The 22,063-nt window shown below is 42.4% G+C and overlaps 1 protein-coding gene across 1 annotated transcript; it reads right to left on the minus strand.

The window, feature by feature from the left end:
• Positions 1 to 415: 415 nt before the first annotated feature.
• LOC132890426 (small ribosomal subunit protein RACK1-like) lies at positions 416 to 18,596 on the minus strand. The gene is made up of 8 exons (XM_060927249.1): positions 18,377 to 18,596; positions 12,432 to 12,603; positions 7,379 to 7,526; positions 7,020 to 7,115; positions 4,614 to 4,724; positions 1,134 to 1,274; positions 753 to 863; positions 416 to 533 (listed from the first exon to the last, which is right to left on the minus strand). Exons 1-8 carry the CDS (start codon positions 18,483 to 18,485, stop codon positions 468 to 470), a joined length of 954 nt encoding a protein of 317 aa, XP_060783232.1. The 5' UTR covers positions 18,486 to 18,596; the 3' UTR covers positions 416 to 467.
• Between the last annotated feature and the right edge of the window lie 3,467 nt (positions 18,597 to 22,063).

Consider the following 22,063-nt stretch of genomic DNA (forward strand, 5'->3'; position numbering starts at 1 on the left):
ATTAGTTAAACGCTTATTATCTGGTTATGCATCTCAGTAGCAGCCTTGCTAAGTTGCATCTCACTGAAGTTCTGAGTTTTTCTCGTCGTACCATGTGGTTGCCTAGTTACCACATATGAACTTCACAGCCTTCTTCTAAATAGCCATGCATCCATTAACTCCTCTGCTGAGAATGCCGTTTTTTTCATGCGTACACTGGGTTAGAACCTACAGTACTGGGTAGTTCCAGTTTGCTTTATATCACTTTTTTTTTTTAAAAAACAACCGCGAGTGATGCTGTGCCACTTGGTTTAAAAAAAGAAAAAAAAAAATCACAAATAACCCTCTTTAAAACATCTGCTAACTACAGAGGAGATGTGGGTGCCCATTTAAAATAAGAGAACACTGCAAAATAAACACCACATGGAAACGAATGTTTAAAAGTTTTTTTTTAATAATAAGTCGACATTCAAACATTAGAAAATTTTTCAATGCGTTCCAATGGTAACCTGCCACACTCGGATCAGATTGTCAGTGTAGCCAGCGAAGAGCGTCTATAAAATAAAAAGAGAAATCAACGGTAAGGAACATGAACAGATGACTTACAAGGAAACACAAGACAATTCCATCTGGTCAGCAAAATAATCCCCTCATAATTGCAGGACTCTCACCATGTGGTTTCAGAATTCATGTGATTATAAAATCACTGGGGTCTCCAGAGATCAGTTAAAAAAAAAGTCAAACAAAACAAAAACGCATGTTAGAAACTGTACCTGTCCATCAGCAGACCAGGCCAGAGCAGTGCACTGTGGGGGCTCGGCCTTGCTACTGGTGCTGATCACTTCCTGTCTCAGTTCATCGACGATGACCTTCCCCTCGAGGTCCTGAAAAGCAGACAGTGAGTCAGAGCTTCCTTCAGTTACAAAAGAGCCATTAGAAAGCAAGCATGTGTTGATCAGTGCTCTCAGAAACAGCCTCTTTTATCATCACAGGATTGCAGAAGGCATTTACGTTTCATCACTGAATCCCTCATGCTGATTCGTTACCAAAACTGCCAATCATGTAACTAAAACCTCAGTCTAACAATTTTTGGGATTTTGCTTTAATGACCAAACTCAGAAGTGTGTGAGGTATGATCAGAGCAAAGAGCTCACCCAGATCTTGATGCTGGGGCCAGTGGCAGCACAGAGCCAGTAGCGGTTGGGGCTGAAGCAGAGGGCGTTAATCATGTCTCCTCCATCCAGAGTGTACAGGTGCTTTCCCTCGTTCAGATCCCACAGCATGGCCTGGCCATCCTATAAAACCAGACCGGAGACACAAACACACATCTGAGCAGCTAAACACCATCGTTTCACAAACAGACCTCCTCAAACGTCTGAGGAGTGTTCAGAAACAGCCTCTTTATCATCACAATGACACAGAAGGCATCAAGGTTTCATCAACACACTGGACCAGGTATGAGAACAGGAGGAGATTCACTATTCACTTGTAATAGTGAACTCATTAATGAATACTAAGCAGGTCAAAAAGCAGCAGCGTACAACATTTAACGAGAATTTTAATTAGAGCATACCTTTCTCAACCTGAAACGTCAAGGTTTCTATAAACCTGCTTTGTGTCAATATTTATGATTAAAAACACTAAGGTTAAGACTGATTTAGAGTTAAACCGGTATGTAAAATATAACAAGCAAAAACAAACTGTGCCCACATGACGCAAGAGGTAATTAATCTAATTTAATATATTTTTAGATTACAATACTTAAAACAGATGCTTGTTTATTCTGTCGCTCTTTAAAATATTACAATTATTTTTATTAAAGGGGAACAGAGGGCAATATATAGGCTACGTTCACACTGCAGGCTGAAGTGACTCAAATCCGATCTTTTCGCCCATACGTGACCTGTATCCGATCTTTTATTGACAATATGAACGACACAGATCCGATTTTTTCAAATCCCACCCAGGCCATTTGGATATGTGGTGCTAATTCCGATTCCTATCCGCTCTTTTCATATGCAACTTCAGTCTGAACCGCCAGGTCGCATTCATCCGACTCACACGTCATCAACAAGCCACAAACGTCACTATTCTGCGCTGAAGTAGGCGGCGGGTCTCTCAAAAAAAGTTACAACAACATGGCGCATAATCACGGGTGCAGATAGAGGGGGGGACTCGTCCCACCCAGATTTAAATTCACCTTGCTCGGTCCCCCCCACTTATAGGGAGGAAAAAACGTCTATGCTGTCTTTCTTTGCATAAGGCAAACCTCACGGAAAAATCAAAAGACTAATTACCATTCGGTTTATTGAGGTGCACGGCAGTGTATACATAGTTGCAACAATTCACATAAAACAAAAAGACTGATATTCGGTTGGTTGAGCTGCGCAGACTGCACAGGTTGCGAGCTCGAGCTTGGCTGCTATGGTAACCCACAACAAGTTTGACAGGCATATCGGGGTTGGTTTGCTGGCAGCTTTGTCCCCCCCAGTTTTTTGTCCCCCCCAGTTCAAAAAACGTATCTGCGCCCCTGCGCATGACATCAATGCGAGGGACGCTTCGGGCTGTGAAGGTTCTGAATCTTCTCAATGGAAGGACGCAGAGGTTAGGGAGCTGATTTCCATTTGGGGGGATGCAGCTATTCAAGCTAGATTGGATGGGTCATACCGCAACCGGGCGGTTTTACTTCCGTAAACACTGGCCATGCTCACTGCGTGTGACGTCGTCGTATCCTGCAATGCGCATGCGGAACACTTTTAGGTCGCTTTTCGTTCATACTGAGGATCACATACAAGTCGCATATATTTGTTAATGTGAACGACCTCACAAAAAAATCGGATTTCACAAAAAAATCGGAATTGAGCATTAAGCCTTGCAGTGTGAACGTAGTGATAAACATAACAATAAAACACACATTAACGAACCTTATTCAAGACTTACAAAAGTTTTTTGTTCTAAGGTTGGAAAGTTATAGTGTTTTGAAAGTAGCTCGAGCAAACTATTCCCGCAGTTTGAACAGCCCGCCATGATATTAATTTTATCCAGTCAGAATGCACGTTCATTTTCTCTGCGTAACGCTCATGACGTATGTATGTGCCCAGTTGTGTTGGCTCATTGAGGTTGGGAATAGCACGTGTGAAATACCCGTTTCTGCCTCTTGCGACGATTTCGCAAGTCCACGGGTGGCGCCCATCTCATTGCAGCAAATAAATTCTGCTGGACTCGTGAGCAACTCCACATTACATTTTCCGCACGAGCACCACGCCGTGTCACCTGCACGCAGACGCTCTGCCCCACGCTCGCCATGCCCAGCATCAGTCTCATCCTTGCCGTCATCCGAGCTTTCTTCTCTTATTTCATCACCGGAGTCGAGAGTACCTCTCCTAGCTATTTTAAGTTCGTTTCTTAAGACAAGGATTTTTTAAGATGTTACCTTGTTGACAGTTTCGGCGAGAATCTTCCGCCTTCTTCAAAACAGTCACCAGATGTGTCCTGGGGGGCAGGAGGCGTGAACTACCTGTCAAATTGGGCGGGACGTTCACGCCTCCGTAGCCTAACATCAGCTGATAAGGCACGTCACCACTCGACATCTGGTGACTGTTTTGAAGAAGGCGGAAGATTCTCGCCGAAACTGTCAACAAGGTAACAGCTTAAAAATCCTTGTCTTAAGAAACAAACTTAAAATAGCTTTAATAGTTAGACATAATGAACTTCCACTACATAGTACCTCTCCTAGGTTCAAACTGGTACCCTTCTAAGCCGTAGCCTGCTTGCGGTGTGTCTTGCGGTATCTCTTCGTATGATTCGACAGAGCTGTCGCTTTCACTTGATGCGCCCGACGCCATGATTACACGCTTATCTCCTCTATTTCGGAGAGTTCCGCTAGTGCAGTGGGTAGCGCTGACGTCACGGTCTTTTAAAAATGGCGACTCTTGTGCGGTTTAGCGTATAAAGTATTATATTTACAATTACCAAGATATTTCGTTGTTTTCTAGTATATAAATTTGATAGAATACGTTACTTTGTCACATCAGCAACTGTATATATTATATTTGGTACCCCTTTAAATAAATGTAGTGTCCTAATATAAATTTTAACTACTACTTTATACAATTAAAAAAAAAAAAAAAAAAATAGTCATTTTATTAAAGTGATCTTGCTTATTTATTTTGTAAGGAGCACAAATAATCAAAAGTTATTTACTATATAATCTTATAAGTCATTATTTTTCATGTTTGCTAATCATACTACAGCTCCTTAGGAAAAAAAATTCATTTCAGGGAATTATTTTATTTAGTTAAATTTGTCCGATATTAAATATTTATTATTTTGTGTAAACATTTTAATTATATCTCAGCACTTATGCAGTTTGTTACAGTTCCCTACAAAATAAATCAGTTTATTTTAATGTACAATATAATTTTTAATAATTTTATATTTCATATCAAGAATTTTGTTGTTTAGACTATAGCTCCTGCCCTCCAGAGGTCCTTGATTACATTTTTTTTTAAAAAACCTTTAACCAACAGACTAGAATTATATACACGTGTGCTTATACAAGTATATATAAAAAGTGTCACCGATTCTTGACACCCTCCGGACTGAATCAGAAATCCAGCGTAACGAAGTCGTACCTTTCCCCCGGATGCGCAGAGCGAGCCATCAGGAGACACGGTGACTGTGTTCAGGAAGCCTGTGTGGCCGATGTGGTTCGTCTTCAGCTTGCAGTTGGCGAGGTTCCACACCTTCACAAACAGACCAGGTTGAAAATACACAACAAATTACAACAGAATAATACGTAAAGGAAATTCCTTTAAACTTCAGGCTGCGTCTTGGGAGCGACATAAAACACATTAGCATTTTAATGAAGCAAACAATGGATCGAATAATCAGGGATAGTTTAGTTTATTTGTATTCTGAGGCTTTTTTAAAAAAAAAATAAAATAAATAAATAATATATTATAAGCATATTACTCATGTACATTACAAGCAACATATAATAACGTCCTGATAAAATCATTCAGTTCATTAAGACCAGCCCAAGTTTAACTGGTTTCGGAATGAGAGGTGGTTCCTAACCCTTTTCTCTACTCCTAGAGAATTCTCTGTTCCGATTGGTTGGTCAGGTGTTGACAGTCTAGTACGTTTCTATAGCAACAACTTAACATTTGTCCTTTTAAAAAAATAAAACCATCACGAGTATTAGTATTGACCGATACTATAGTGATGGTGTAACTGCGCCTGGGGGGTGGGGGGTGGAGAGGAAGTCCACTTATAAGGGGTGTTCACACGGCACATATTTGCATCGAGGCTGCACCGATGTATTTTGTTGCGATATATCTTACACCGGTGTAAATTTTGTGGAGCGTTCACACGTCACAAACCTGCTTACTAGAGAGAAGCGTGTTAGCACCGGTGCAGCCCCACTTGCGTTCACACAGCAGTTGTTGCGACCGTGCTATACGATAGTAATAATGCGGAAATGAAATATGCGCATGCGTGAAAATGTACTTCCTTTTCCCGGTTGTCATGGCATCACCAAGCGCCGGGAAAACAACGTGGATGAAGACACCAGTGTTGCCAGATACTGCTGACGTTTTCCAGCCTTCAAATCCGCCAAAATGCACTTAAAACCGCCCAATCTGGCAACACTGGAAGACAGGCAGTTCTGTTGTTGTTAATATTCGCCATTTTGAAAGCGCAAAATACCAGGATGCAAATTATACAATGCCCGTATGTAATCAACTCTCCTCACGCGTAGCGAGTCTACCCCTGTAGCATTCAGACATCCCATTTTATATCGGTGCTGCCCCGCAAACTAGCATTTACTCCAGAGTAAATTTCTTAAACCACCTCCCGAGCAGGGTTAGATTTGCACCGGTTTAAGCAGCTTTCAGGGGCTACACCGCTATAACTTTGTACCGTGTGAACTCCGGTGCTACACCGGAGTAAAAGTTGCCGTGTAAACGGGGGGTGGGGTGTCCACTTATAGCCACAGTAAAGGCCAATTTATGCTGACAACCCAGTCCTCGCAGATGGCGTCTGCGAAGCTCCCCCCCCCCTTCGCAGACGCTCTGCGCGCACCTCCCAAAAATTGTGACCACCGCAGACAGCCTCGCAGACAAGAGGGCTCTGATTGGTCCACTCTACATCCGCTGTACACGCACTTCCGCTTCCCTACTTTCCCGGTTTGTTTTGTTTTCACGACCGCCATTTTTAAAAACACGAGCGAAGATGGAGCAGCACGAAGAGCGACTGATCGAGGAAGTACGTACATCTATACGACTCCAGTTCTAGTCATTATAAGTAACCGGAGGATAAACACTCCACTAACCACACCCACCAACTACTCCTAGCGATTTCGTGACTTCGCGCCCCCTTGTGTTGTGGCGGTGAATAACATCACGCACGCCTATTACTCCCCGCTCAACGATAAATTACAACTGTCTACGAAAAGCCATCTGCGAAAGCCTTGTCGCAAGAGCATGCAGAGGCCCTAACTGCGCTCGGGGGGCGGGCAGAGTTTATCAAATGCAATTCTAAGCTGCTAGAAATAACTACCCATGTTTATTAATTAAAGAATAATTAGAATTGTTACAAAACATGCTGTTATTGGAAAATAATAAAAATAAACAGTATCTCCGCTTAGAGTCAGCCATCATTACACCACCCCAGTGCTGATTACTTTCCTATAACGGCATGCAGCCGAGTGCTTTATTCCTTTGATAATGTCGTATTATATATTTTTAAGCATTTGAAGCATGCAGTGCTGGTACAGAGACACTAATATTCATTTTTATTCACTTTATTCTGGGGTGTAAAGAAAGAGGTCGCACCATGGAAATGAGAATCCCTTCCACATCGCCGTTCTGAATAAGTCGCGAATGCGTTCATGTGAAAAACGTTACCCATCATAATTGCAGGACTTGTCCTCAGAGCCCGAGAGCTCAGACAGAAAGTCAGAGTTTTTTTAGTCATTGGGTAAAACGGTGTCAAAGAGCGGTATGCTGCAGGACGAGGACTGAGTGTTCCATTCCTACCTTGACCATCTTGTCCCAGCCACAGGACACAATGATGGGGTTGTTGCTGTTTGGGGAGAATTGCACGCAGGACACCCACTCCGCATGGCCCTCATCCTGCAGGAGAAAAATTCACAGGTCTCAGAATATTCCAGAAGAAACACTTGTTTGTAAGTGCTCATCTGTAAGGCTGGGTAAAATGACGATACTTTAACTGGAATGTAACAAAACCAAAAACCTGGAAAATGTGGTTACAGCATGGCTGTTATCGACTGCAACCGAAATAACAGTCTAGAGCTGGGAGAGGTGTTGGTGCTCATAGAAACATAGCTATAATTACATGTTCCTGCTGCACGTGATGATGGGTTATGGATTCTGACCTGGATGGTGTACTTGCAAACTCCCACGGTGTTCCACAGCTTGATGGTTTTATCCCTGGATGCAGACACGATCTGACGGTTATCTGCAGAGAAAGCCACGCTCAGGACATCTTTGGCATGGCCGACAAAGCGGCGAGTCGTCGTTCCACTGGAGGAACAAAGCAAACATAAAACCATGACGAAACTCATCAGGTTCACGTAGCAGCACGAAAAAGATGAACTAAAAATGGTAAATCTGTTCACTAGGATTTCGGTCAGCAACAGGCTGCATTTGTGTCTTAATTTCAAGACCAATTAAAAAAAAAAATTGGTGATGGAACGACTTAATGCTAACTATATAAAGCTGTCACAACGTTAACTGATGACAAACTAAATTGTAATTACAAAGGATGTGCTGTAACAGGAAAATAAATCAACTTCAGGGTAGTCACAGACCACATGACACCACCTCTGATCGTTTTCCAACAGCAGCACGTGGATTATAAAGACGCAGCAAATGGTTACTTCTTTAAAAAAAAAAAAAAAAGAGCAAGTAAAACAAGAAGAAAATACATGGAGTATTAAAACCGACCTGAAACAGATCATAAATAAAAATTTATTTATTTGTACCGTTTTTAAAATGTTCACAGTTAAAGGAGAACCGAAGGCAAATTTATCAAAATTCTATTTCTCGTTTTATTAAATATCGGAATGCATTTTTGATCGGCATTTTGTTACTGCTGTAGCAAGTTCTGAGTGTTTGAAATATGCTCTGTAATATATCAGTCCGTATGTCAAAGCGATGGCCGTAAATGAGATTCGTCGAGACCTGTGCGAGACATCGTAGGACGGAAGTAAAACGTACAGCGGAAATCAAAGCGACCGACATCTGCCGACATTGTCAAAAGACGCACGCGCCCTCTTTGGAATGCTGACGTAATCAAGCTGGAAGTTTTGTTTGTTTTGATAGCGATCAGGAAAGTTTGAAAAAAGTAGGCAGTAATCGTCATTTAAACTCATTTTTGTGCAATATTTCGTTTGGAAAACAGTTTTCAAAACGGCGGCACTGACACCTGGCTGACGCTTCACGTTTCGAAGTCTCGCACAAGTCTCGTGAAGATCGCGCGGATAAGCGACGCCTGCCGTGGACCAAACGAACTAAATTCAACACGGCTGACAACCGAATAGGCCGATAAGTATAATATTTAATTGCAAGTAGTTGCGAATATGAGTCACGATATAAGGTTACTAAGGCCCAATCCCAATTCTAATTTCTACCCCTACCCCTCCCCCTTCCCCTCCGCCTTCCCCTTGAAACTGAGCTACAAGGGATAGGGCTTGAAATTCAACCCTTACGTATTGGGATAGCCCTTCAACGATCGCATACGTCATCGCGTACCTCCGCCAGCGTTTACGTTAGCAAAACGCGACCAAATGCGTCATTGGCTGCGACCAGCCGCTACAGTCAGAGCCAGAACAGAAATCTCTGCTGGCAGGGTGTGATTTGTTAACTAACACCACTGAATGGGATATCTTTGGCGCTTCGTGCGCCACATCCGACAGAATGAGGTGTCAGAACACTCATGTAAACAATAAAAGCGAGAATAACAGAACAAAACGTACGCAGTCAAGCAACCGAAAACAATACTCACTCCCAAAGCTTTTTAGCAGCAGCTTGGATTTCAGAAATCGCTGCTCATTCTCAGCTCGAAAGCGAATCAAGCGGCGTGTTTCCTCTGGATAACAACTTAAAACACGTAAATAATGGAGAAAATACATTTATGACAATTTTTCGCCGCAGGAACCGCCATCTTTCTGAAATCCGCATGAAATCTCGCTGAAATCCGCATGGCATTGTGGGAAATCACTCAAACCCCTTCGTTCGGAGTCAGCTCCAGGAAAATCTCCGTTTGGAGGGGTACAGAAGCCCTACCCCTTCCCCTACCCCTCCGCGTTAACTGGGATTGGGATACCCCTACCCCTTCACGTGAACGCGCAAAATGGAGGGGAAGGGCCAAGGGGTTGGTCCAAGGGGTGAAATGGGATTCGGCCTAAAACCGAAAACGTAATTGAATAACACGTTAATTAAGAAATAAAGCAAGTTTAAAAATGACTTCAGTTCTCCTTTATCAGTGATACAAACGACCACACCTGATTTCTCAATTCTGATGATTGGTCACAAGGTGTAAATTACAAATGAATAAAAAAAAAAAAAAGACATTCGTTAATAAATCAAATTCTAATCATTGTCATTAGAGACAAATAAAACTCTTTGGAACATCCTGTTATATTCACAAAGGCACAAAATCAACCTGAATAAAATAAATGTTACAGTAATATGAATGAATTGTGTGTCGTGTTTTTTACCTCAATAACTCACTGCATTGTGGTGTGACAGCGAGACCAATAATGAGACACGCATCGCAGTTACGAATAAAGATTTATTCCTTTCTTTGACGCCACATGCCAGAAACACGACCATGACATTTATTATTGTGCGACTCTGCTGGGTGGCAGTGAACCAACGCCCTCTCTTTACATCACTACTCTCAAGTTACCATCCAAGATCAAACTTGAGATGTCAAACAGTCGTCTGGTTACATCCCTCACATCCACGCATGCAGCGCCATTAGGACTAATATCACCATGCACCTGTTCTGACTAGAGTGCAATCACAGCGCATACATATAAGAACTGAGTAACACACAGACTTTGTGAAGTAGCGCTCTGTACCCTGCGTCTGACGTTACCAAGCCGTGTATTTTGTATTGATTTTCTGGTTTTGACCCCGTTTGTGTTGTTGGACTGCGAGTACCTTACTCAACCACTGCCCATTTTTACATTTTGGATCCGTTTGCTCGTATGTTTTCAATAAAACTCTTCCTGCGATTACATCCGTCTGTCGCCCTTCCATGACACAAACTCAACTGTCCAATAAGCTAGTGGACTAATAAAACTGTTTTAACGAGTTTTATACAAAACTGTCGTGAATGTTTTCCGCAAAATGTGTTCGCAAATAAGTCCACATAATTATTTAAACAGCAAATTAAAAATAAGTGCCGGGAAAAAAAAAATCTCTCTTCTGGAAATAAGGATACAAATTTTGTTGTCTGGTGGTCAAGTGTTTATGAGATACGTGATCTTGCACTTATGATCGGGTTCCCTGTGGTGATACACGTTTGTCGTACAGATGTCATACGGTTGCAAAAATCAGGGCAAAGCATTACCACATTCTCTTAAATATGGAGCTCTGCCATTAAACTTCTACAGTGGCACTTGAAAGTTTGTGAACCCTTTAGAATTTTCTATATTTCTGCATAAATATGACCTAAAACATCATCAGATTTTCACACAAGTCCTAAAAGTAGATAAAGAGAACCCAGTTAAACAAATGAGACAAAAATATTATACTTGGTCATTTATTTATTGAGGAAAATGATCCAATATTACATATCTGTGAGTGGCAAAAGTATGTGAACCTTTGCTTTCAGTATCTGGTGTGACCCCCTTGTGCAGCAATAACTGCAACTAAACGTTTGCGGTAACTGTTGATCAGTCCTGCACACCGGCTTGGAGGAATTTTAGCCCATTCCTCCGTACAGAACAGCTTCAACTCTGGGATGTTGGTGGGTTTCCTCACATGAACTGCTCGCTTCAGGTCCTTCCACAACATTTCAATTGGATTAAGGTCAGGACTTTGAATTGGCCGTTCCAAAACATTAACTTTATTCTTCTTTAACCATTCTTTGGTAGAACAACTTGTGTGCTTAGGGTCGTTGTCTTGCTGCATGACCCACCTTTTCTTGAGATTCAGTTCACGGACAGATGTCCTGAGATTTTCCTTTAGAATTCGCTGGTATGATTCAGAATTCATTGTTCCATCAATGATGGCAAGCCGTCCTGGCCCAGACGCAGCAAAACAGACCCAAACCATGATACTACCATCACCATGTTTCACAGATGGGATAAGGTTCTTATGCTGGAATGCAGTGTTTTCCTTTCTCCAAACATAACGCTTCTCATTTAAACCAAAAAGTTCTATTTTGGTCTCATCCGTCCACAAAACATTTTTCCAATAGCCTTCTGGCTTGTCCATGTGATCTTTAGCAAACTGCAGATGAGCAGCAATGTTCTTTTTGGAGAGCAGTGGCTTTCTCCTTGCAACCCTGTCATGCACACCATTGTTGTTCAGTGTTCTCCTGGTGGTGGACTCATGAACATTAGTCAATGTGAGAGAGGCCTTCAGTTGCTTAGAAGTTACCCTGGGGTCCTTTGTGACCTCGCCGACTATTACACGCCTTACTCTTGGAGTGATCTTTGTCGGTCGACCACTCCTGGGGAGGGTAACAATGGTCTTGAATTTCCTCCATTTGTACACAATCTGTCTGACTGTGGATTGGTGGAGTCCAAACTCTTTAGAGATGGTTTTGTAACCTTTTCCAGCCTGATGAGCATCAACAACGCTTTTTCTGAGGTCCTCAGAAATCTCCTTTGTTCGTGCCATGATACACTTCCACAAACATGTGTTGTGAAGATCAGACTTTGATAGATCCCTGTTCTTTAAATAAAACAGGGTGCCCACTCACACCTGATTGTCACCCAATTGATTGAAAACACCTGACTCTAATTTCACCTTCAAATTAACTGCTAATCCTAGAGGTTCACATACTTTTGCCACTCACAGATATGTAATATTGGATCATTTTCCTCAATAAATAAATGACCAAGTATAATATTTTTGTCTCATTTGTTTAACTGGGTTCTCTTTATCTACTTTTAGGACTTGTGTGAAAATCTGATGATGTTTTAGGTCATATTTATGCAGAAATATAGAAAATTCTAAAGGGTTCACAAACTTTCAAGCACCACTGTACGTGGTTATTTTCCCATAACGGCAGGCACTGTAGTGTTTTTTTCCCCTCCCCGCTAACTTAACGAACCATACGATAGGGAGGTTAGTTTGACACAAACAAAACACAGTGTAGACTCAAGACACAGTGTAGAGGTCAGATCAGGCGGGGAGATGTTTGTAGGGGCACAAATGTCTCCCCACCTGATCTGACTCTACACTCACGTTGACAGGTCCCACAGGCGCAGAGTGCTGTCCCACGAGCTGGACAGCGCAAACTGGCCGTCGGAGGAGATCACGACGTCACTCACGAAGTGCGAGTGTCCTTTCAGAGCACGCTGAGGGACGCCATAGTTCGTCTCATCCCGGGTCAGCTTCCACATGATGATGGTCTTGTCTGCAAAATCAGGTCAGAAAACAGACACACAGAAATATCGGACTTAGTAACGGCAACGATGACAAACTGATTAGTAGCAAGCAAGCGCACGTTGTAGTGAGATCTAGCATTTAGACAGTGATGCAGCAGCACTTCAGTCCTTCAGTCTAATCCAGCTCTCTCGCCTCATCCAAATAGATCAGCCTCCAAAGCATCAAGACTTGCACTAAAACCACCATCAACACCCTTACACAGATTGTTAACCATCCACCCGAGTCTCTGCTGTAACTCCAAGCATCTCTATCATATTAGAGCTGAACTGTACTCTAAAACTCTGAGTCCAGCGTCTGCACCGTCGTCTCTACGACAGCCACGCTGAATTTCTCAACAGGACATTAAAGCTGTGTTCACATATATACCAGTATGATAGTGGTATAACTGTATCGATACAAAGTATACCGGTACAGTTTAGTGCATCTGTCCACACTAGCGAGAAATGTTTGCAGTTTTCTTTCACGGAAGTTGAACTGCGCGTGCGCGAAATGTTTCCGTGGTTACCGAGTAACTTCCTTCCGAGAATATGGCGGATGAAACAACGTGTGTGTGCTTTTTGTTGTCAATGTACAGTCTGTATTTCTGGTGGTCATTTATTCAGTCGAATCGTATAAAACGCGCGAGGCAGTTGAGAAAGAAACAAAGAAAACGAATCTCCGTTCTTCGCTATTTTATTCAGCGAAGACATCGATTGAGGTGTGTGACTTTGCGCATTACATTTGTATCGATACAGAACCGCTTCATCTGTCCACACTACAGCGAAGCGCTACAGTACCGATACTGTACCGGTACGAAACTCATACATTTGTGGGTTTCATACCGATACAGTTATTGAGGTATTTCACCTGATGTCACAGGGTCACGTGACACCCCGGTGTCCGCCATTTTGAAGGTCAAGCTAGCTAATGTCAACAACATAGTAGCTAGTATGTTACTGTAGCAATGTTTACGTTCAGTCATTTGGATGACTTAAAACCTTTCAGTCTCAAGTTTTTCCTTTACTGTATTTACTAGTTTACTGTAATTATGATCCGGCAGCTATTTACACCGGATCCAGTGTAAATAGCTGCCAGAGCGCGCTCCGGCTTGCTCCCCCTCAAATTAAAGGAACAGTCCAACGTATTTCCATAATGAAATATGCTCTTACCTGAGGCTACGTTTACATTACGTCGAATCAGCGGATCATCAGATTAACGTTCTTAAAACGATTCGCGTTTACACTAAAACCGTTAGCTGGGCACACAACAACGCCAATACACGGATACGCTCGGCTCTGCAGGCATCCTGCGCTCCAAATCACTCCGCCCTGAACAGCGAGTGCCCTCTGGAGGGTGCGCACTCCGGCCCTGCGCAGCTCACACAGCGCGCGAGTGAAGTGAACAAGCCACGATTCGGGACTGAGCCGCTGTGTGTGAGATCTCAGTGCATATCACTTACTACTTGCAAGTGGAAGGATGGCAAGCCTAAAGACAATCATAACTACACAATGGGCAGTATTTGCATCAGTATTTGCAGTATTTTCATACTTTTATACTCTTTAATGAAAGGTGATACAAGGCGGAAGTCCGCGCTGTTTTTCAGCAGTCGCGTCACATGACCAACACCAGCGAATCAGGAAGGTGGAGGTCACAGTGACGTTGTCCAATGAGACACCAGCTAGAGCTCAGCACAGCGTATCCGCGTATTTTGAATGTTTACACAGCACCGGAGCTGACACGATCTGGATTGAATACGTGGACGCTGGCGGATTCCCGTTTCCAGGCGTTTTAATGTAAATGGACAGTGCATCCGCGAAGAAAACGAGATAGATACGGTCTAGTGTAAACGTAGCCTGAATTGAGACGAGCTGCTCTGTACCTATCCGAGCTTTGCGCGACCTCCCAGTCAGTCAGACGCAGTCAGACGCGCTGTCACTCCTGTTAGCAATGTAGCTAGGCTCAGTATGGCCAATGGTATTTTTTGGGGCTGTAGTTAGATGCGACCAAACTCTTCCGCGTTTTTCCTGTTTACATAGGTTTATATGACCAGTGATATGAAACACGTTCAGTTAAAAAAAAATTGAAACGTAGCGATTTTCTATGCTATGGAAAGTCCGCACTATAATGACAGGCGTACTAACACCTTCTGCGCGCTTCGGCAGCGCATTGATATCTGAGCTCCGTATCAATGCGCTGCCGAAGCGTGCAGAAGGTGTTAGTACGCCTGTCATTATAGTGCGGACTTTCCATAGCATAGAAAATCGCTACGTTTCAATTTGTGTAACTGAACTTGTTTCATATCACTGGTCATATAAACCTATGTAAACAGGAAAAACGCGGAAGAGTTTGGTCGCATCTAACTACAGCCCCAAAAAATACCGTTGGCCATACTGAGCCTAGCTACATTGCTAACAGGAGTGACAGCGCGTCTGACTGCGTCTGACTGACTGGGAGGTCGCGCAAAGCTCGGATAGGTACGGAGCAGCTCGTCTCAATTCAGGTAAGAGCATATTTCATTATGGAAATACGGTGGACTGTTCCTTTAAGCAGCGCGCTCCGGCTTGCTCCCGGAGTGCTCTGGGCGAGGTTCTGGAGCGCGCTCCGGCTTGCTCCCCCTCAAATTAAGCAGCACGCTCCGGCTTGCTCCCGGAGTGCTCCGGCCGAGGTTCCGGAGCGCGCGCCGGCAGCTATTTACACTGGATCTGGTGTAAATAGCTGCCGGATCATAATTACAGTAAACTAGTAAATACAGTAAAGGAAAAACTTGAGACTGAAAGGTTTTAACAGTCATCCAAATGACTGAACGTAAACATTGCTACAGTAACATACTAGCTAGTATGTTGTTGACATTAGATAGTGCTGACAGCTAGCTGCTAGTGCACTGCTACAACACAGACACCGACCCTAATAATACAGTTCTTGGTCACTGCCTGGTAACAGCAAATTTATAACGGGCCATGTCTCAGACTAAGAAGTTATTTCAATGACATTTAATAACATTTTGTTTATCCTGAGGACCGAAAGTAAATGAAAATGTGAACAAACCTTAGCTGTAATCAGATGGCGACCACCGGCTCCAGGGACGACCTGCTGATGTGGGCATGTTACCCAGCCTGACACAAAATATTTGTAGGCATCCAAACTCTTATACGCTTTCAGATCAGTACCTGTGTATGGCGATGGGTTTTTAACGACATAGGTATACAGATCATGTGGGCCGAAGTCAGGTAAAGACGAGGGCTTCGTGTACTTCCGTACGTCAGTGAACAATCCTGGTGGAAGCAGGTAAACGTCGTTCTCTAAGCCTGCTAACTTCAATTTTTGCAAATACCTCTCCCTCTGCTCGCCCTGTAAATGCCCTACATCGCTGGATAGTGAAGGTGTTTTCTGCATCTCGCTCCTTTTTCTTTTATGTTTTTTGTTTGTCGCCTTCCTCGCATTCAAACTGATTCAAGCCGTGACGTCCAAAATGGCAGCCTAACGATGCATCACATGACTTGGTCACATGGGTGAAAAACCTCAATACCGCTACAGTACCGATCTAGTTGCTAGTGTGGACAGGTGTTGCGGTACGAAAGTAGTATCGTATCGGTACAAAATCCCTAGTGTGGACAGGGTATAAATGTGGGGAAAAAATGATGAATCTTGTATCTCAAGTCATCCATTTATGTACTACTGATTTTAATTTAAAAAAAACTCCTTAAACCTACCGGCAAGTCCGCTTTGAGTAACAATCTGCGTGGATTTTCTAGATTAAGAAATATTTTTGCTGCGCAGATCACGACTCATGACAACAGTCACAAGGACAGCAAAAAGTTGCACAGAGCTCATGGATGTGTTCAACATCACGGTGCGTGAAAACGAGATATTTTGGGGACGCTGTGGCCTAACGGTTAGAGAAGCAGCTTTGGCTACGTTCACACTGCAGGCTGAAGTGACTCAAATCCGATCTTTTCGCCCATATGTGACCTGTATCCGATCTTTTATTGACAATATGAACGACACAGATCCGATTTTTTCAAATCCGACCCAGGCCGTTTGGATATGTGGTCCTAATTCCGATTCCTATCCGCTCTTTTCATATGCGACTTCAGTCTGAACCGCCAGGTCGCATTCATCCGACTTACACGTCATCAACAAGCCACAAACGTCACTATTCTGTGCTGAAGTAGGCGGCGGGTCTCTCAAAAAAGTTACAACAACATGGCGCATAATCACGGGCGCAGATAGAGGGTGGGACTCGTCCCACCCAGATTTAAATTCACCTCGTTCGGTCCCCCCCACTTATAGGGAGGGAAAAACGTCTATGCTGTCTTTCTTTGTATAAGGCAAACCTCACGGAAAAATCAAAAGACTAATTATCATTCGGTTTATTGAGGTGCACGGCAGTGTATACATACCGTAGTTGCAACAACTCACATAAAACAAAGACTGATATTCGGTTGGTTGAGCTGCGCAGACTGCACAGGTTGCGAGCTCGAGCTTGGTTGCTACGGTTACTAACAACAAGTTTGACAGGCATATCGGGGTTGGGGTTGGTTTGCTGGCAGCTTTGTCCCCCCCAGTTCAAAAAACGTATCTGCGCCCCTGCGCATGACATCAATGCGAGGGACGCTTCGGGCTGTGAAGGTTCTGAATCTTCTCAATGGAAGGACGCAGAGGTTAGGGAGCTGATTTCCATTTGGGGGGATGCAGCTATTCAAGCTAGATTGGATGGGTCATACCGCAACCGGGCGGTTTTACTTCCGTAAACACTGGCCGTGCTCACTGCGTGTGACGTCGTCATATCCTGCAATGCGCATGCGGAACACTTTTAGGTCGCTTTTCGTTCATACTGAGGATCACATACAAGTCGCATATATTTGTTAATGTGAACGACCTCACAAAAAAATCGGATTTCACAAAAAAATCGGAATTGAGCATTAAGCCTTGCAGTGTGAACGTAGCGTTTGAGACCAAAAGGATGCCAGTTCGATTCCCTGGACCAGCAGGAATGGCTGAAGTACCCTTCAGCGAGGCACTAAACTGCTCCGGGTCCTGCTGTCTGTTGCTCTAGATAAGAGCGTCTGCTAAACGTATAAAAAATGTCTAATAATAATACTAATAATGATAAACTGAACACCTGTCGCATCAACAACAAACTGGTAAGTTAGGAGGAAGGTTCTTTCGCTGACGTCATATAGCTCCTCCTCCTCTTTCGTCTCCTGGGTGCTGCAGCCCCGTCAAATTTGCCCAAATAGCCGCGTTTTTTTATCATAACTTGTAAAATAGGCGCCTTCATGAATTAATATATGGATCATCGGGAATTACTTTTTATGTTATAAAACATCGCCAAAGATGTCAAAAACGTGTCATCAGCACTTTAAGGGGAGATGAAACAAGGAGGAATCTTAATACAGTATCAGGCTGCCAAAAATGAAACCTGCCAAGTGTGATACTTGTTTGAGATTACTTCAACCTCTCACAGGAAGAGAGAAAATATGGCAAAAAAAAAAAAGATTAAACTAGGAAGTGAGCTCATTAGTATAAATACTAATTAGTTTTTCTTGTAAGCAGGTTGCCAGATTAGGACTGATTTGACATCAGGAAGTTTGGAATACTGTAAAGATATTACTCTTAATCCTAGTCTAATTTGGTGGGTAAATATAGTTTTTCCTTTCAGTGCATAGTTGAATTAGTGTCATTTGTTAATCCCTACTACAGCAGGTGGAAGGATTTGTGTGAATCTGGCAACCCGTCGGCGGGGCTGTGTGCGAGCTTACCCCGTGAAGCGGACAGGATCATGTCAGGAAACTGCGGCGTTGTGGCGATCTGAGTGACCCAACCACTGTGGCCCTTCAGGGTCCCTCTCAGGGTCATCTGTTCCGCCATTCTGATCACGTTTTAGAAGAACCGAACAGACAGATGGAACCGGATTGTACCGGAGAACTAAACCTCTCCACACCTCTCACCTCACTGCAACAGGAAAAGGACAGAGCACACCGGAAGCAGAAACTTTGAGCGCGTTCTTCTTCATTTGTTTCCAGGAGTCAGAGTTAGCGCATATACCGCCATCTGGCGGCCAATTATGGTAAAATCAGGGTTTTCTGTTTTATATATATACACTAGTGCATCTCAAAAAATTAGAATATTATGAAAAAGTTCAATATTTTCCATCAGTTATTTAAGAAAGTGAAAATGTTATATATTATAGACTCATTACACATAAACTGAGGGTTGTTTTACAATCAGGGTACGCAAGCTAAAAATCACATTTAACACTTATTATCTTCAATATCAAAAGGCTTGACTAAATAAACTTGGTTGTTTATTGTAGCCCTGTGATAGCTCTATTTACCATGCAAAAAAAATTAGGTGATAACGTTATTTTTGATGAATGTATGACAATATATGTCATATTTAGCAAAATTACTCGTGTCATTTAGAAAAAGTGCTTTTTTGACCACAGGTAGCTCCAAAAGGGATGCACTTAAATCATTCTTTATACCATAAAACACATATTTGGTTCCATATCATTGGAAACATAGTTAAGTTTTAATGTTGAATGCCAGGAAGTTTTCAGACTATTTTGATCAAATTAGTATTGTGTCAAAAAAATGTCCTCTCCGAGACAGCTAATTTTTCAATATAAAATAACATATCTAAAATGATTATTTTCATCCTAAAATGTGGTCAAGATATTGGGACACAAATGTGGATTCTGAATTGTCAAAAAAAAAAAAGTCCTCTCCGAGAATCACTTCATTTGTTTCTCCCAGCCCTGCTTAAAGCTACATTTAATCTTGTTATAATACAAACTATTACACATGCCTATGTTCATATGTGTATTAATTTCCAAAAGTGCAGATTTGATAGTTTTTTTTAAAACCAGTTTGAATCAATTTGAATTTTGGACCCCTGTGACACAAACTTTGTACCCTGATTGTAAAACAGCCCCTAAAATGTTTCAAGCATTTTTCTATTTTAATTTTAATCAGTATGGCATACAGTACAAAAACATAAAAAAAAATCTCAGAATATTAGAATATTTCATTTCGAGTTTGAGTAAAACAGTATGAACACAGTGTATCTCTCGGTCTAGTTCAGTACACACAACCACAATCATGGGGAAGACTGCTGACTTGACTGTTGTCCAGAAGATGATCACTGATGCCCTCCACAAGGAGGGTAAGCCACAAAAGGTCATTGCTGAAAAGGGTGGCTGGAAAAGGTGCACAAGCAACAGGGATGGACGCAGTCTTGAGAGGATTGTCAAGAAAAGTTGATTCAAGAACTTGGGAGAGCTTCACAAGGAGTGGACTGAGGCTGGTGTCAGTGTATCAAGACCCATCACGAACAGACATCTTCAAGAAAGGGGATACAACTTTCGCATTCCTAATATCAAGCTACTCCTGAGCCAGAGACAATGTCAGAAGTGTCTTATCTGGGCTAAGGAGAGAAAGAAATGGACTGTTGCTCAGTGGTCCAAAGTCCTCTTTTCAGATGAAAGTACATTTTGCATTTGATTTGGAAATCACGGTTCTAGAGTCTGGAGGAAGAGTGGAGAGGCACAGAATCCAAGGTGTTTGAAGCCCAGTGTGAAGTTTCCACAGTCTGTGATGATTTGGGGTGCCATGTCATCTGCTGGTGTTGGTCCACTGTATTTTATCAAGTCCAAAGTCAACACAGCCATTTACCAGGAGATTTTAGAGCACTTCATACTTCCATCTGCTGACGAGCTTTTTGGAGATACTGATTTCCTTTTCCAGCAGGACTTAGCACCTACCCACAGTGCCAAAACTACTACCAAATGGTTTGCTCACCATGATATTACTGTGTTTGATTGGCCAGCCAACTTGCCTGACCTGAACCCCATAGAGAATCTATGGGGTATTGTCAAGAGGAAGATGAGAAACACCCGACCCAAAAATACAGATACGCTGAAGGCCACTATCAAAGCAACCTGGGCTTCAATAACACCTCAGCAGTGCCACAGACTGATCACCTCCATGCCACACCGCATTGATACAGTAATTCATGGTAAAGGAGCCCCAACCAAGTATTGAGTGTATAAATGAATATACTTTTCAAAAGTTGGACATTTCTGTATTGTAAATCCTTTTTTTGATTGATGAGCTATAAGCCATAATCATCAAAATTGAAACAAAAAAGGCTTTAAATATTTCACTTTACATCTAATGAATATAGAATATATGAAAGTTTACCTTTTTGAATTAAATTATGAAAAAAAAGGAACTTTCTCATGGTATTCTAATTTTTTGAGATGCACTAGTATATATATATATATATATATATATATATATATATATATATATATATATATATAGTGCTCAGCGTAAATGAGTACACCCCCTTTGAAAAGTAACATTTTAAACAATATCTCAATGAACACAAACAATTTCCAAATTGTTGACAAGACAAAGTTTAATATAACATCTGTTTAACTTATAACGGGAAAGTAAGGTTAATAATATAACTTAGATTACACATTTTTCAGTCTTACTCCAATTAGGGTGGTGCAAAAATGAGTACACCCCACAACAAAAACTACTACATCTATAGTACTTTGTATGGCCTCCATGGTTTTTAATGACCGCACCAAGTCTTCTCGGCATGGAATGAACAAGTTGGCGACATTTTGCAACATCAATCTTTTTCCATTCTTCAACAATGACCTCTTTTAGTGACTGGATGCTGGATGGAGAGTGATGCTCAACTTGTCTCTTCAGAATTCCCCATAGGCGTTCGATTGGGTTCAGATCAGGAGACATACTTGGCCACTGAATCACTTTCACTGTGTTCTTCTTCAGAAATCCAACAATGGCCTTAGATGTGCGTTTAGTCATGTTGGAAAAGTGCACGACAACACATCTGTGAATTCATGATGCCATCAGTGAAATGCAGCTCCCCATAAGGACACTGCCACCACCATGTTTCACTGGAGGCACCATGCATTTTTCTTTGTATTCCTCACCTTTGTGACGCCATCCAGTTTTGAAGCCATCAGTTCCAAAAACATTTATCTTGGTCTCATCACTCCAGAGTATAGAGTCCCAGTAGTCTTCATCTTTGTCAGCATGGGCCCTGGCAAACTCTAGGCGGGCTTTTTTGTGCCTGGGCTTTAGGAGAGGCTTCTTTCGTGGACGGCATCCATGCATGCCATCATTCCCCTGCAGCGTACGCTATATTGTGTCACGGGAAATAGTCACCCCAGTTTGGCTTTCTGCTTCTTTAGATAACTGCAGTGAACTTGCATGCCGATTTTCTTCAACCCTTCTCATCAGAAGACGTTCCTGTCGAGGTGTTAACTTCTGTGGATGACCTGGACGTCTCTATGAGATGGTTGCAGTTCCATCTTTCTTAAATGTTTGTACCACTTTTGTGACAGTATTCTGACTGATAAGTAAAGCTTTGCTGATCTTCTTGTAGCCTTCACCTTTGTGGTGTAA

The sequence above is a fragment of the Neoarius graeffei genome, chromosome 8 (assembly GCF_027579695.1).
Source record: "Neoarius graeffei isolate fNeoGra1 chromosome 8, fNeoGra1.pri, whole genome shotgun sequence".
In the NCBI taxonomy this organism is placed as follows: domain Eukaryota; kingdom Metazoa; phylum Chordata; class Actinopteri; order Siluriformes; family Ariidae; genus Neoarius; species Neoarius graeffei.